The sequence below is a fragment of the Pseudophryne corroboree genome, chromosome 2 (assembly GCF_028390025.1).
Source record: "Pseudophryne corroboree isolate aPseCor3 chromosome 2, aPseCor3.hap2, whole genome shotgun sequence".
Classification (NCBI taxonomy): domain Eukaryota; kingdom Metazoa; phylum Chordata; class Amphibia; order Anura; family Myobatrachidae; genus Pseudophryne; species Pseudophryne corroboree.
This window is the reverse complement of record NC_086445.1, coordinates 521391107-521407772: the sequence shown is the minus strand read 5'-3', so window position 1 is coordinate 521407772 and position 16666 is coordinate 521391107. Positions and strand designations below refer to the sequence as shown.

The 16666-nt window shown below is 44.0% G+C and overlaps 1 protein-coding gene across 1 annotated transcript in view; it reads right to left on the bottom strand.

Moving 5' to 3' along the window:
• Nucleotides 1–2691: 2691 nt before the first annotated feature.
• Nucleotides 2692–16666, bottom strand: part of LDLRAP1 (low density lipoprotein receptor adaptor protein 1) — a 151367-nt gene continuing 137392 nt past the window's right edge. Inside the window, exon 9 of the mRNA XM_063954172.1 lies at nt 2692–5730. Within this exon, the coding sequence (XP_063810242.1) occupies nt 5586–5730 (145 nt within the window). The 3' untranslated portion in view covers nt 2692–5585. The remainder of the gene's footprint in view (nt 5731–16666) is intronic.

The following is a 16666-nucleotide window of genomic DNA, read 5'->3' as shown; positions in this document are numbered from 1 at the left end:
CTCTCAATGTCTGAGGTATAATCCATATATTTGGCAAAAAATAATAAGTCATACAATAGTGTAGTATTTCAATATCAAATTGTTCTCCAAAAAGGTGAATATTGTAAGAGAAAGGTACAAACAGTCCCGTGCAAGAGATCAAGATTCCCTAATTCCGTTAGATCACCAGACATGTGATGAAATAACAGCTGCTGTCTAAACATGTATGCTTACTTCATAGATATTGATAGCAGGCCCATAAAAGGTTTATTTGCAACTTCTTTTTATCCTCAATAGTATTTCATGGACATCTCTTAAAATCAGCAACGAGAAAAAGGACTCAAATGTAGTTGTGTAAAAATTTAAAATGACAATTTTATACAAAAAAAAAAAAAGTAGGGAGGCCGTACCATAAAGATGAAATAAGAGCATGTAAAAATTGTTACAATATATTTTGTTCTGATCAGTTATCCTACCTCTCCCGCTAGGAGATCACAAGAGAAATCACAGGATATCAGAATGACCATCACTAAAGCAATCACATTCCTGATCCACAAATAGATATCATTACAATATAGGAAATTGTGAAACAGGTAATGTATATAACAAACTTAAGTCTTACAGCAAATACGGTCCTTTAAGTGACTGTCGGAGAAGCTTTCAGTCTTGACAAAATGTCATAACCACAGAATACGGAGGTCCCAGAATAATTGCGTCACCATGGTCAATCTAATTGGATTGAAAGGGTGCGAGTTGCCATGGTGTTTCAACGCAGATATTGCATCTTACACCCTTAACGGCCCAGTTTTAGCCCAAATTTGCTCAAGAGCTTATGACGGCATGCAGCTTTCAGAAAGTGTTCGGCCTGCCGTGCAGACTCGCACCTAATTGAATTGACACACATTGGGAAGTTGCAGATTACTAAAGCTAGACACCAGATCCCTTACATAATCAGATCCAACATATTATAGATGGATAAAATATATCTACACACACACAAACAAACTAGGCTTTAATAGGTCATATTACTTCCAGGAATCATTCTTTAAGAGCTATCTTCAGCGTAATGACATTGGCTTTAATTTTGGGGTCTTCCTGCAGCATAATAAATCTGGTGCCAATCAGACACCTGCCTGATGGTATTGCATGATTGATAAGTACGTGCCTGTAGTTCTTAGCATTGAGGACACCATTAATCCTGATCAAATCCCCAACTCCATTTGCTGAAATGCAGCCCCAGACTTGCAAGGAACTTCTACCATGCTTCGTTACCTGCAGACACTCCTTATTGTACCACTCCAGTTCTTCAGCGAACAAACTGCCTTCTGTTAAATTTTTATTTTTTTGGTGCGTCTGTATGTCACAAATCCAGAGGACCTGCTGTCATTTTTCTGAACCCTAGTTCCTGCATAGTTGAGTCGCTTGGCCTTGTTGCCACCTCGAAGGTATGGCTTTTTAGCTACAATTCTCCCATGAAGACCACTTTCGGCCATGCTTCCGAACAGTAGATGGGTGTACCTGGTTCCTGCCAGTTCTGGACTTATGGCACTTATCTTCCAATTTCAAATGGAAGCATGATGTATCTTTTGTCTGATGCACTAAGTTTCCTTGGCCGACCACTGCGTCTACGGTCCTCAACATTGCCAGTTTTTTTGCTTCCATGCTAATACAGGCAGGTACTTATGCAATACCATCTGGTAGGCGTCTGATTGGCACCAAATTTATTCTTCAGCAGGCAGACCCCAAACATACAGCCAATGTCATTAAGAATTATCTTCAGGTGTATAGAACAAGCAGTCCTGGAAGTGACAATTATGACCCCCACAGAGCCCTGATCCAATGGCAGCGATGATTTTGTACTTTCCGAGTAGCTCCCTAACAGCTCCTGCACGCTGGCAGGGGGATACTCGTCGCTGTCCGGGTCGCAGCAGTAGCTGCGCGTGACATCACGCAGTCGTCGTCCCCCCCCCCCCACACACACGATCCAACACGCCTGCGTTGCCTGGACCACACCCCTAAAAACGGCAGCCAAATGCCGCCGGCCCACCCAGCGAACACCTCTGCCTGGCAGGCAGAGGCGACCGCAGGGCTGAGATGGCCGTCGGCTGTCTGGCATGCACAGTTCAGACCTGATCGGCTGCTGTGCGAAAATGCACAGCAGTGATGAGGTCTGAATTAGGCCCCTGCTGTCTATGTATGTGCAAGAGCTAACCAGTTCAATTAGGAGTCCGTTATCCAAAAGCACTTTAGAGAAGCATTAAGAAATGAATATTACGCCCAATTTAAACTCCCAAGAACAAAATGTTGAATGTAAATCTAATGAAAAGCCCCAAACAGTTATGCTCATGAAAGGTGAAGTAGGCAGCCAGTTTGAAGTGGGAATGGTGGTAAAATTGAATAAAGAGTTTCTTCTCATACTAAACATAGGTGCGTTGTTGCAAACAGCATGGTGGTCAGAATTCATTATATTAAAGTTTCTTGTTCAAATTCTAGTGCTCTAATCTTTCAGAAAGTGACCCTAAAAAAAAAATGGTAACTAATACACTTGTTACTCTTTGCCAAGAAATGAAAAATTCTTTAAAAAAACATAACAAATCCCCCCCCACCAAACCTCAGCTGAATAGGTGTCATCACTAGATTAGGAAGTGAAGGGGTAACTTCAAAGCTAATATCCTACATAAAAAAAAGAAGAAGGAAGATGCACACATTACAAGCATTTCAAACCAAGATTTTTATTTTGGTTTTCAAACGTTTGCCAATATTACCATACAACAGTATAAAAGAAAAATATATATTATATCGCTGCTAAAATATTTTCCCCATGTACATTAGAGTAGGCAATACAATTTTAAGTAATATCTAAACAAAAATAATTCTACTCCTTTCTACAATAAATAAATGTCAAAGGAGGTGTACAAAACATTTCAAGTGACAGGGAAAACAGGTGAAATTTTAGTTTTACAAATGGGTGTTTGGCAGCATAAACTGGTATTACAACTTTTAGTCGAGCAGGGAGCCGTTGGGTTAAGCTAGCTGGGGGGGGGGGTTGGAGGAACCAAAAAAACCTTCCCTCCATATGACCTTACCTGCTCATCGCCCCTGAAATGTCAAAAAATTGAATAATTAAGCTTCTTGCTAAAACCAGACACGATTGCCCATCATTTTAGCACGAGAAGGTCAAATGAACAGTAGCTCTTTAAAGGCAAATGCAGCACTGGAGACAGAAAAAGTGTAGTCTGCAAAAATTCATTTTAGCACTAGATCTGGAAAAGCTTCCTATTAAGCAGCTCTAGAACTGGCAACTACCAAAAACACTTCATGAACATTGATGGACTGAGATGCCATAACCAATCGTAGTGAGGGCATTAAATAGGACTAGGGTCTTAACAGTTAAACATTTTATAAACAAATTACCATATAGAATTAAGTTACTTATCTACTCAATCCAGAAGTTAGGATTTTATGCATTTTTAACCAAAACATAATTTGCTTCCCAAACTGCATTGATTAAAAGGCGCTTATGCATACTGTGAGATCAGCAACTGGGTGAAATTGCCAACATTTTCAGAGGCTTATTACTCAGTCTTGGGTCAGAAGGCAACAGCCACTGCATCCCTCTGAGAGCATAGCCTTTCAACTTTACTGGCTGCTTGACAGAAGGTCTGAATGCCTGATCTCACAATATATGTGGCCAAGTAAGTAGAGTACATGGTTTGCATGTATGACACGCATGTTTATTTAATATATTATATATATATATATATATATATATATATATATATATATATATATATATATATATATATATATATATATATATGTCAAATACAGCATTTTCCGATGTAGAAATTTATTTTGGTTACATCATTTATGCTTACAAGAGGTGCCCATCCTACCAGCTACTGGGGAACAGGGCTATGAAGGGGTGTTTAACTATACAAGGGTTATATAAAGTCTCCTAACCCAGCAGTGGTGTATTAGTAACAGACCAGACAGCAGTGCTAATGTTAATCATTCAAAGCTCTGTATTGGAACTCTTGTGATAGGACCAGTGCAGCACCAAAAAGGTAATCGCAGACACAATGCTAACTACAGTAAATAGGAGGGGTTTTATGATAGGGACACCAAATTACCTTTACTGGGAGGATAGTTTGTGAATAGAATAGAAAGCCAGTCCCACTTAAATGTTGACAAACATGGAGGGGGTCGGTAAATGTAATGAGATGCAGGTATCTACGAGTTCCTGCCGAGTCAGTCCAATGTTTTAGGGGAGAAGTTGTCCAAATGGCACCTTTTAAACAATTACCTTTTTGAACCAACGGGCACTTACCGATGCAGTCTCCTTGCAGAATATTACACTTACCCCTTAACCCTTTAAATCAGACTATGCCATCAAAATTGACAGATGCATGTTACAGGTCTTAAGTTACAAATAAAGTAGCTACATTACAAAGCATACTTTTAAAATACTGATATGTTTCATAACTATACTGATCATAGCCATAAAGTGTTTCTACATCAAATAATCAACCATCATAAACTTTAATGGACACGTACTGCATTCATTTTTAGCAAGAGAATAAAATTATTACAGCTTTAAATTGCCGTGTATTGTTTACAGTTTTGAAAGAACAGATTTTAGTAGCGGTAACAGACTAGTTTTGTTACATTAGTGTGGACAAACCGGTTAGGTCATCAAATCAATCCAACACCCAAACAAAGAGATCTAGATCAGTAATATAGGTAACATCCAGTCGACATGTAAACATATACAGTGTATGAAGTGCATAAGTTAGGTGGAAGCCAACAGAAGGATAAGAGACATCTGGACAAAGTTCAAGTTTAAGCAATATAGACTGCAATATAAACCATGCGTCTTGAATATATTGATAATGCATTACCTAATATTCTACCATTGTCACCAAAATTGTAAATTAAAGCATATAAGTTTTTGTTTAAATAGAAGAAAGAAATAAGTGCAGTGCTCAATGAAGTGCGATCATTTGTGTAAAGCAGATGAAATGTACTGTGCTGTTGGAATACTGTAGGAAGAGACAAACAAATTGGGTAAGCTTGTGCAGTGGTGTGCAACATGACTATTTTCACATCAAGCCAGGAGGGTTTTACTTAAGGGGATGGGAGAACAGGGGAAAAAAAAAATCCAGCTTGTGTACACTACAAAATAAAAAGGAAAAATGTAGAAGATACACGTGTAACTGTATCTTGTCCAAAGTGTAGAAAAAAAACCAAGGTTGCAGAATAGTAGGCTTGGCAACTAATCTGGTGTGTCATCTGTTGCATTCCCAATGTACAGCATAAAAAAAATGCACATGTCCAGTTACAAAATTGTGTAACAGATTTTTTTTCCAGAAGCAACAACCTCTGAAAGAAAGTTCTTTATTGCAAAGACTTTGCTGCGGCCCTTTGGACAAATATGGTAGTCTGATTTTGCTCCAGAATGAGTAAGTAATGACCAACCCTACCCTCCACTCCCACCATCATGGGGTAGAAAACAAATCTGGAGAGATAAAGCTTTGGTTTATGGTCCCATGTGAAGAATTCTTGTTGGGACTATTGCATTGATAATTGGCAGTGTTTTATCAGTGTCAGAACATAAATAGTTCATCTCCATCTGCAGGATTCAACTCCATCCTGTCCCAGTTGAAAGGAGAGGAGCATTCTTCAGTCTGAAGATCACTTGCAGTCACTCCAATATCAAGAACCTGAGGGTTGGTTCTGGACTCTGCAAGTCTGGATGGGAGAAGCTTGTGTTAACCGAGATAATAAGAGCACCAGTACAAAAGCAATATTTTATGTATCACACATAAAAATACAAAGACATACTTATGACATCTTTCTATTTAAGCAAAAGTATGCTTGTATAGTAGAAAGTGATGCTGTATCACAATTATACGAAACTCTTCACTCAAAAACAATCTCTGCAGAGAATTAACATCCAATAGCTTGTAAAACTCAGTTACAGGCTCAATGGTAAGGAAACATTAACCAACATTAATGTGTACAGTATATATGTATTATAACAGCAAAATCTTAAAAAAGTGCTGAAAAAAAATAATAAAAAAATATTTTTTTTTAAATATATATATATATATATATATATATATATATATATATATATATACACATACATACATACATACACACACATACATATATATACACATATACATACATACACACATACATACACACACTATATCACTGATGGCTAACCTCGACACTCCAGCTGTTGAACTACACATCCCAGCATGCCCTGCATCAGTTTTAGCATGGCCAAATAACAAAACTGTAGCAGGGCATGCTGGGATATGTAGTTCAACAGCTGGGGTGTCAAGGTTAGCCATCACTGCACTATATGGACAGAAGTATTTGGCCACGCCTGTTAATTACTGACTTCAGGTGTTTCAATCAGACCTGTTGTCACTGTGATAGGATGCCACATTTGCAGTAAGATGGTCAGTGAAATTTCATCCCTGCTGCATGCTCAACTGTAGGTGATATTAGAAAGTGGAAATGTTTAGGAACAAAAGCAACTCTGCTACGACGCAGAAGATCATGTAAAACCAGAGCCGGGTCAATGACTGCTAATGTGATTAATGAGTAAAAGTCACCAATGCTCTGATTACATAGCTGAAGAGTTCTGAACATCCACTGGCATTAATGCAAGCACAAACACTGTGGTGGGAGCATAATGGAATGGATTTCCATGGCAGAGTAGCTGCATGCAGGAGATCGGACGCACTTACTATGTGTCCTTTTAATATCTAGCTTATCCACGGTTCAATTTATGTTGCCTGCCTAGCAAGGGTGCTCTTAATTAAATATTTGTGCCTTATAATTGTAGTTGCTGCCGCCGCGGGTGCTATTGTATGCACACCACACAGGGGACGGCCGCCATACAATACACCTAGCCACGCGGGTGGTCTCACACGGGAAAGCCGCGGTCAGCGGCTTCCCGCTGATACACGCGGTGTGAGGGAGCAGAGGGTATTTCCGCACTGGGGTTTCTTAGTACAAGATCCCAGTGTGCCGGTCCCGTAAAACTGACTAGCGCACGAGCGGCAAGACATTGAGGGGATAGATTGTGGTCCCAGCTACATTGTGGGATATGCGTCAGCACATATAGAAACAAGGAAAATATATGTGCTATATACACACACACACACACACACACTGAACAAACAACTGTCCCATTATGAATAAATAAATAATAAAAAAAAAAAAAAGTATGATAAATGTGACATAAGGAAACAAAACCCTACACGTGTGTGTGTGATTGATATGTGAATAATATATATGGGTGATTGTCAACTGAGCACCTCTATTATAATATCAAAGAAATAACTGTTCTACTATTAATTATAAATATTAGCTGTATAGTGAACGCAAGATAAAAATTCTATAATATATGATATGCGTGTGCAATTGAGGTCAAGTAGAACGGAGTATCTTTATTACAATATCAAAGAAATTATTATTGATAATAAATATTAGCTGTATGGTGAATACACAATAAAAATCCCATAATATACCATGTGCAATTGATGTAGATATATGAATTACAAATACGACTCACAGCCATACAGTAAAGAGTACTATCAATAGTAGTGACACACACACATATAATATGTGAAGAGAATGAGAATAAGCCCCAACTGTCCGTGAAATTTTCTTTGTTAGACAGTAATAAGGGGAGCTTAAGGAGAGAATCAATATACACAAGTCACTATATAGCTATTCATTTAGGACAGCAGCACAGGGACATCAATCCCCCAAGCAGCAAATTTATTAATTCATTTATATATCCATATTAGGCCCTTTGACAAATTATGGCCCTCCATTAATAATATAGTATATTTTAGTCAGTGATACGCACACTGGAAACACGGAGTTAAAATTATAATAGCGGTGGTACAATTAAAATTACATGTGGGAGCTGTTTACTCCCAGATACAAAATGTATCATTGCAAGACACCTGGCAACTATTATTGTTACAAATATTGAAACCCTGTTTAAGACACTGGAGACAGTGATTTTTTCACAATTTCACAATTTAATTCACATGCACTATATTTCGCTCATGTTTTAGAGATTATAATAAAAGTTACATTTTAGAATCTGTGGCCATCTTTGACTTTAAGTATACTAGTCAGAGTGTGCCTACTACAGGGAATCTTCTCTCTTTTAAGTCTCACCCTCACCAAGTCCAATGGCAAGCATCAGATGGAGTGGTGTAAAGGACACAGACACTGGACTGTTGAGCAATGAATGTGTTCTGTGGGGCGACAAATAATGCTTCTCTGTTTGGCAGTCAGATGGGCAAGTCTAGATGCCTGGAGAACATTACCTGCTTGACTGCATTATGCTAACTGAAAATTGGTGGTGAGGGATAATGGTATGGAGCCATTTAAGGTTTGGACTAGGCCCCTTATCTCCAGTCAAAGGAAATCTTAATGCTTCAGCATACCAAGACATTTTGGACAATGCTATGCTTCCAACTTTGCGGCAACAGTTTGGGGAAGGCCCTTTTCTATTCCAACATGACTCTGCACCAGTGCACAAAAAAGGAGATTTATGGTAAGAACTTACCTTTGTTAAATCTTTCTGCGAGGTACACTGGATTCCACAGGAAATAACATTGAGTTGTAGAGTTGGATCTTGATCTGAGGCACCAACAGGCTAAAGCTTTGACTGTTCCCAGGATGCCTTGCATCGCCTCCTCTATATCCCCGCCTCCAGCCACTGGAGCTCAGTCTTGTTAACCAGTCCAATGCAGTAGCAGGTAAGAGACGATCACAGTTAGTAGCCACAGCGAACCACATTCTTACGACAGGAGAAGGTACCAGCGGATGCCTTACAAACCCAAAGAAGCCAAGTGCGTCAGGGTGGGCACCCTGTGGAATCCAGTGTACCTTGCAGAAAGATTTAACAAAGGTAAGTTCTTACCATAAATCTCCTTTTCTGCAGCGGGGTACACTGGTATTCCACAGGGAATAACATTGGGGATGTCCTAAAGCAGTTCCTCATGGGAGGGGACAAACTGTAGCAGGCACAAGAACCCAGCGTCTAAAAGGAAGCATCCTGGGAGGCGGAAGTATCAAAAGGCATAGAAATTGATAAACGTGCTCGCAGGGGACCACGTAGCTGCCTTGCACAATTGTTCTAGGGACATGCCACGGCGGGCCGCCCAAGAAAGTCCAACAGAAAGAGTAGAATGGGCCTTGATAGTAGCAGGAGCTGGAAGTCCAGCCCGTACATAAAAGGTTGTGCAATCACGATTCTAATCCATCTGGCCAAGGTCTGCTTATTAGCAGGCCAGCCATGTTTGTGAAAACCAAGAAGGACAAAGAATCAGATCTCCTAAGGGAGGCGGTTCTCTTCACAGACACAGAGAGCCTGTACCACATCCAAAGACTGTTCTTTGGAGGACAAATCAGGAGAGATAAAGGCCGGAACCACAATCTCTTGGTTAAGGTGGAAGGATGACACCACCTTAAGCAGATAACCAGTGCGAGTTCTAAGAACCACATGGTCACAGTGAAAAATCAGAACGGGAGACCTACAGGATAAGGCACCCAAATCTGAAACCCGTCTAGCAAAGGAAATGGCCAGCAAAACGAAGACCTTAAGCGTAAGCCATTTAAGGTCCACAGACTCAAGAGGTTCAAACGGAGACTCTTGTAGGGCATACAGAACAACCAAAACAAATCCCAAGGAGCCACAGGAGGAACAGAGGGAGGTTGAATCCGTAAAACACCTTAAGTGAAGGTATGAACGTCAGGCAGTCTCGCAATTTATCTGAAACCACACTGACCAGGCCGAAACATAAACCTTGAGGGAGGCCAGACGAAGTCCTGAGTCCAGGCCCCGTTGCAGAAACATGCATGCATCAAAATTCTTAGCTTCACACCAGGTGAAGTAAGAATTCTAGTCCCTATAATAAATCCGAGCCGAAGCCGGTTTATGGGCTTTCAACATCGTTTGAATGACATCAGAAAAACCTTTGGCCCTCAGAACAGAAGCTTCAAGAGCCACGCTGTCAAAGCCAGTCGGGACAAATCCTGGTAAAACACAGGGCCCTGAACGAGGAGGTCTGGGCGTTGAGGAAGTAGAAGAGGATGCGCTATCAAGAGACCCTGTAGATTGGAGAATCAATGCCGTCCGGGCCACACTGGAGCTATCAGAAGTACGGTAGGATTCCTCCTTCTTGCTTGAACTTCCTTATTATCCTGGGCAGGCATGACACCGGAAGGAACACGTACGGCAACCAAAAGTTCCATGGAATTGCCAGGGCGTCCATGAACGCTGCTTGAGGATTCTTTGCCCTTGCCCTGAAGACCGGAACCTTGTGATTGTGTCAAGATGCCATCAGGTCTACATCTGGTAGGCCCCGCTTGTCCACTAGGAGTTGAAAGACTTCTGGATGAAGGCTCCACTCTCCCGCGTGTACGTCCTGACGACTGAGGAAGTCTGCTTCCCAGTTGAGGACCCCCGGAATGAAAACTACCGATATGGCTGGCAGATGGCGTTCCGCCCATTGAAGAATTTGACACTTCCAACATAGCCATGCGGCTTTGAGTGCCGCCTTGATGATTTATGTATGCCACCGTAGTGACGTGGTCCGATTGTACTTGAACAGGCCTGTTCTGTACCAGAGGCAGGGCCAGTTTCAAAGCATTGAACACTGCCTGCAATTCCAGAATATTTAATCGGGAGGAGAGATTCCTCCCTGGTCCACCGACCCTGAAGAGAGTGTTGCTCCAACGCCGCGAACCAACCCAGCAGACTGGCATCAGTCATTAGGAGGACCCAGCTGGAGATCCAGAAGGGATGACCCCTGCTCAATTGTTGGTCCTGTAGCCACCAGCTCAGTGACAGACGAACTTCTGGAGTCAAGGAAATCATACGAGACCTGATCAGGCGAGTCAGGCCGTCCCACTTGGCAAGGATTAGTTTCTGCAGAGGGAGTGAAATAGAGCGTACGCTACCATGTCGAAAGCTGACACCATGAGGCCTAGTACTTGCATCGCCGAGTGTATCAACACTCGGACGAGAAAGGAAGCATCTTATCCTGTCCTGAAGCTTCAGGACCTTCTCTCGGGACACGAACAGTTGGTTATGTGTTCCCCCCAACAATGCCCCCAGGTGCACCATGCTCTGAGCAGGGACAAGGGATGATTTCTTCCAGTTGATGAGCCACCCGTGGGCTTGCAGGAACTGGACCGTCAGTTCCAGATGATGGAAGAGAACCTCTGGGGAGTTTGCCAGGATCAACAAGTTGTCCAGATACGGCAGGATCCTGATACCCCGACAGCGGAGCAGAGCAATCATAACCGCCACGACCTTGGTGAAGATTCTCGGAGCCATGGTCAGTCCAAAAGGCAAGGCCTGGAATTGATAATGTAGGTTGCAAATAGCCAGCCGCAGGTATTGCTGATGCGATATGGCAATAGGAATATGTAGGTAAGCATCCTGTATGTCCAGGGATAACAGTTCATGGGCTCCAAGCTCCGCAGGTCAGAATCAAGAAACCCTCCACACGCTTATCCGTCGATTCCTTCAGAGTAGTGACGGTAGTGACAGGCAGAGTAGAGGACACCAGACGCGCGACATGCAAGTCCACCGGTGGCGGTGTTTCCCAATTTTTACTTAACTCTTCAGCGAGGGGATAATGAGCTAGCATCTTAGACGGGGAAAATTTCCTTCCTGGATACTCTCAGGATTCCTGACGTATGTCAACTAAATGGTCAGAATGGGGCAAAACTAATTTAGTGACCTTCTGACATTTGAACTTAGCGGGTTTCATAGACGTATCTGGAGGTTCAGATTTATCCTCAATCTGAAGAATCAGTTTGATAGCCTCCAAGAGGTCAGGAACATCCACATGTAAAATAGATTCCCCATCAGAAGCATCTGCAGTGTCTAAGGGATCAGTGTATACGCCATCTTCATCGGATGAAGCATCTGTAACAAGCGTGGATTGTGAGGAAGTAATGGCCCGCTTAGATGACCCTTTGGTCCTAGGAGGGCAAGGGTTAGATATTTGTTTAACCAAAGACTGATTTAATTGCTGTAACAGAGTTGACAGATTATCTGCCCATCGCAGATTAACTGCAGGGACAATGTGTGGCTATAATGGCACAGGAGGTCCCACAGGGAGCGTAAGTCTCGTTACTAGCGTAGTCAGCAAATTAGAAAATGTAACCCAGGGTGGGTCTTTGTGTTCCATCGGCGCTGCAGGCTGACTGAGGGGTACTGAACCCCCGGTAACTGGACCCTCAGCTGGAATATTTTCCTCAGGTGCATCTGCGGCGTCAGCACTGCATGACGCAGGATCAGCCACGGATCTCTCGGCCTGTGTAGCAGACATTATGTGGAAATGTGACCTTAGGGCATGACTGTACAATATAGCCAGACAGTACCTGACAAAAAGCCCCTATGCAGCATGAGTGCAAATGCAGAGCACAGACAGAGGATTTAAGTGGTATATGGTGACTGAAATACACAGATAAAACAAATAAGATTTTACTCACCGGTAAATCTATTCCTCGTAGTCCGTAGTGGATGCTGGGGACTCCGTAAGGACCATGGGGAATAGCGGCTCTGCAGGACACTGGGCACAACTAAGAAAGATTTAGGACAACCTGGTGTGCACTGGCTCCTCCCACTTTGACCCTCCTCTGGACCTCAGTTAGGATACTGTGCCCGGAAGAGCTGACACAATAAGGAAGGATTTTGAATCCCGGGTAAGACTCATACCAGCCACACCAATCACACCGTATAACTCGTGATATTATACCCAGTTAACAGTATGAACATAACAGAGCCTCTCAACAGATGGCTCAACAATAACCCTTTTAGGTAACAATAACTATATACAAGTATTGCAGACAGTCCGCACTTGGGACGGGCGCCCAGCAACCACTACGGACTACGAAAAATAGATTTACCGGTGAGTAAAATCTTATTTTCTCTGACGTCCTAGTGGATGCTGGGGACTCCGTAAGGACCATGGGGATTATACCAAAGCTCCCAAACGGGCGGGAGAGTGCGGATGACTCTGCAGCACCGAATGAGAGAACTCAAGGTCCTCCTCAGCCAGCGTATCAAATTTGTAGAATTTTGCAAACGTGTTTGCCCCTGACCAAGTAGCAGCTCGGCAAAGTTGTAAAGCCGAGACCCCTCGGGCAGCCGCCCAAGAAGAGCCCACCTTCCTCGTGGAATGGGCTTTTACCGATTTAGGCTGCGGCAGGCCAGCCGCAGAATGCGCAAGCTGAATTGTGCTACAAATCCAGCGAGCAATAGTCTGCTTTGAAGCAGGAGCCCCCAGCTTGTTGGGTGCATACAGGATAAATAGCGAGTCAGTTTTCCTGACTCCTGCCGTCCTGGAAACAAATTTTCAAGGCCCTGACTACGTCCAGTAACTTGGAGTCCTCCAAGTCGCTAGTAGCCGCAGGCACCACGATAGGCTGGTTCAAGTGAAAAGCTGATACCACCTTAGGAAGAAATTGGGGACGAGTCCTCAATTCTGCCCTATCCATATGGAGGCTGAATATGGAGCACTCCCTTGACAAATGTCTGAACTTCAGGCAGTGAAGCCAGTTCTTTTTGGAAGAAAATCGACAGAGCCGAAATCTGGACCTTAATGGAACCCAGTTTTAGGCCCATAGTCACCCCTGACTGTAGGAAGTGCAGAAATCGACCCAGCTGAAATTCCTCCGTTGGGGCCTTCCTGGCCTCACACCACGCAACATATTTTCGCCATATGCGGTGATAATGTTGTACGGTTACATCTTTTCTAGCTTTAATGAGCGTAGGAATTACTTCCTCCGGAATACCCTTTTCTTTTAGGATCCGGTGTTCAACCGCCATGCCGTCAAACGCAGCAGCGGTAAGTCTTGGAACAGACAGGGCCCCTGCAGCAGCTGTCCTGTCTGAGCGGCAGAGGCCATGAGTCCTCTGAGATTAATTCTTGAAGTTCCGGGTACCAAGACCTTCTTGGCCAATCCGGAACAATGAGTATAGTTCTTACTCCTCTTTTCCTTATTATCCTCAGTACCTTGGGTATGAGAGGAAGAGGGGGGAAAACATAAACCGACCGGTACACCCACGGTGTCACTAGAGCGTCCACAGCTATCGCCTGAGGGTCTCTTGACCTGGCGCAATATTTTTCTAGCTTTTTGTTTAGGCGGGACGCCATCATGTCCACCTGTGGCCTTGCCCAACGGTTTACAATCAGTTGGAAGACTTCTGGATGAAGTCCCCACTCTCCCGGGTGGAGGTCGTGCCTGCTGAGGAAGTCTGCTTCCCAGTTGTCCACTCCCGGAATGAACACTGCTGACAGTGCTAACACGTGATTTTCCGCCCATCGGAGAATCCTTGTGGCTTCTGCCATCGCCGTCCTGCTTCTTGTGCCGCCCTGTCGGTTTACATGGGCGACTGCCGTGATGTTGTCTGACTGGATCAGAACCGGCTGGTTTTGAAGCAGGGGCTTTGCCTGACTTAGCGCATTGTAAATGGCCCTCCGTTCCAGAACATTTATGTGTAGGGAAGTCTCCTGACTTGACCAAAGTCCTTGGAAGTTTCTTCCCAGTGTGACTGCCCCCCCAGCCTCGAAGGCTGGCATCCGTGGCCACCAGGACCCAGTCCTGTATGCCGAATCTGCGGCCCTCTTTGAGATGAGCACTCTTCAGCCACCACAGCAGAGACACCCTGGTCCTTGGAGACAGGGTTATCAACCGATGCATTTGAAGATGCGATCCGGACCATTGGTCCAACAGGTCCCACTGAAAGTTCTGGCATGGGACCTGCCGAATGGAATTGCTTCGTAGGAAGCTACCATCTTTCCCAGGACTCGTGTGCAGTGATGCACCGACACCTGTTTTGGTTTCCGGAGGCCTCTGACTAGAGATGACAGCTCCTTGGCTTTCTCATCTGGGAGAAACACTTTTTTCTGGACTGTGTCCAGAATTATCCCCAGGAACAGTAGACGTGTCGCAGGAACCAGCTGTGACTTTGGAATATTCAGAATCCAACCGTGCTCGTGTAGCACCTCCTGAGATAGTGCTACGCCGACCAACAACTGCTCTCTGGACCTCGCCTTTATCAGGAGATCGTCCAAGTATGGGATAATTAAAACTCCCTTTTTTCGAAGGAGTATCATCATTTCGGCCATTACCTTGGTAAATACCCTCGGTGCCGTGGACAGGCCGAACGGCAACGTCTGGAATTGGTAATGACAATCCTGTACCACAAATCTGAGGTACTCCTGGTGAGGATGGTAAATGGGGACATGCAGGTAAGCATCCTTGATGTCCAGAGATACCATGTAATCCCCCTCTTCCAGGCTTGCAATAACCGCCCTGAGCGATTCCATCTTGAACTTGAATTTTTTTATATATGTGTTCAAGGATTTAAAATTTAAAATGGGTCTCACCGAACCGTCCGGTTTCGGTACCACAAACATTGTGGAATAGTAACCCCGTCCTTGTTGAAGTAGGGGCACCTTGACTATCACCTGCTGGGAATACAGCTTGTGAATAGCCTCTAACACAGCCTCCCTGTCTGAGGGAGTTGTTGGCAAGGCAGATTTGAGGAAACGGCAGGGGGGGGGGGGGGGGGAAATGTCTCGAATTCCAGCCTGTACCCCTGAGATACCACTTGAAGGATCCGGGGATCTACTTGTGAGCGAGCCCACTGATTGCTGAAGATTTTGAGACGGGCCCCCACCGTACCTGGCTCCGCCTGTTGAGCCCCAGCGTCATGCGGGGGAGGACTATTGTTCCTGGGAACTGGCTGTATGCTGCAGCTTTTTTCCCCTACCTCTGCCTCTGGGCAGAAAGGACGCGCCTCTACCCCGCTTGTTCTTTTGGGGACGAAAGGACTGTACCTGATAATACGGTGCTTTCTTTGGTTGTGAGGGGACATGTGGTAAAAATGCTGACTTCCCAGCTGTTGCTGTGGAAACTAGGTCCGAAAGACCATCCCCAAACAACTCCTCACCCTTATAAGGCAAAACTTCCATGTGATTTTAGAATCTGCATCACCTGTCCACTGCCGAGTCCATAACCCTCTCCTGGCAGAAATGGACAGTGCACTTATTTTAGATGCCAGCCGGCAAATATCCCTCTGTGCATCTCATGTATAAGACAGCGTCTTTAATATGCTCTATGCTTAGCAATATAGTGTCCCTGTCTAGGGTGTCAATGTTTTCTGACAGGGAATCCGACCACGCAGCTGCAGCACTGCACATCCATGCTGAAGCAATAGCTGGTCTCAGTATAATACCAGTGTGCGTATATATAGCCTTCAGGAGAGCCTCCTGCTTTCTATCAGCAGGTTCCTTTAGGGCAGCCGTATCCGGAGACGGTAGTGCCACCTTTTTTGATAAGCGTGTAAGCGCTTTATCCACCCTAGGGGGTGTTTCCCAACGTGACCTATCCTCTGGCGGGAAAGGGTACGCCATTAGTAACTTTTTAGAAATTACCAATTTTTTATCGGGGGAAGCCCACGCTACTAAACACACTTCATTTAATTCTTCAGAAGGGGGAAAAACTACTGGTAGTTTTCTCACCAAACATAATACCCTTTTTTGTGGTACCTGGGGTCACATCAGAAATGTGTAAAACATTTTTAATTTCCTCAATCATATAACGAGTGGCCCTA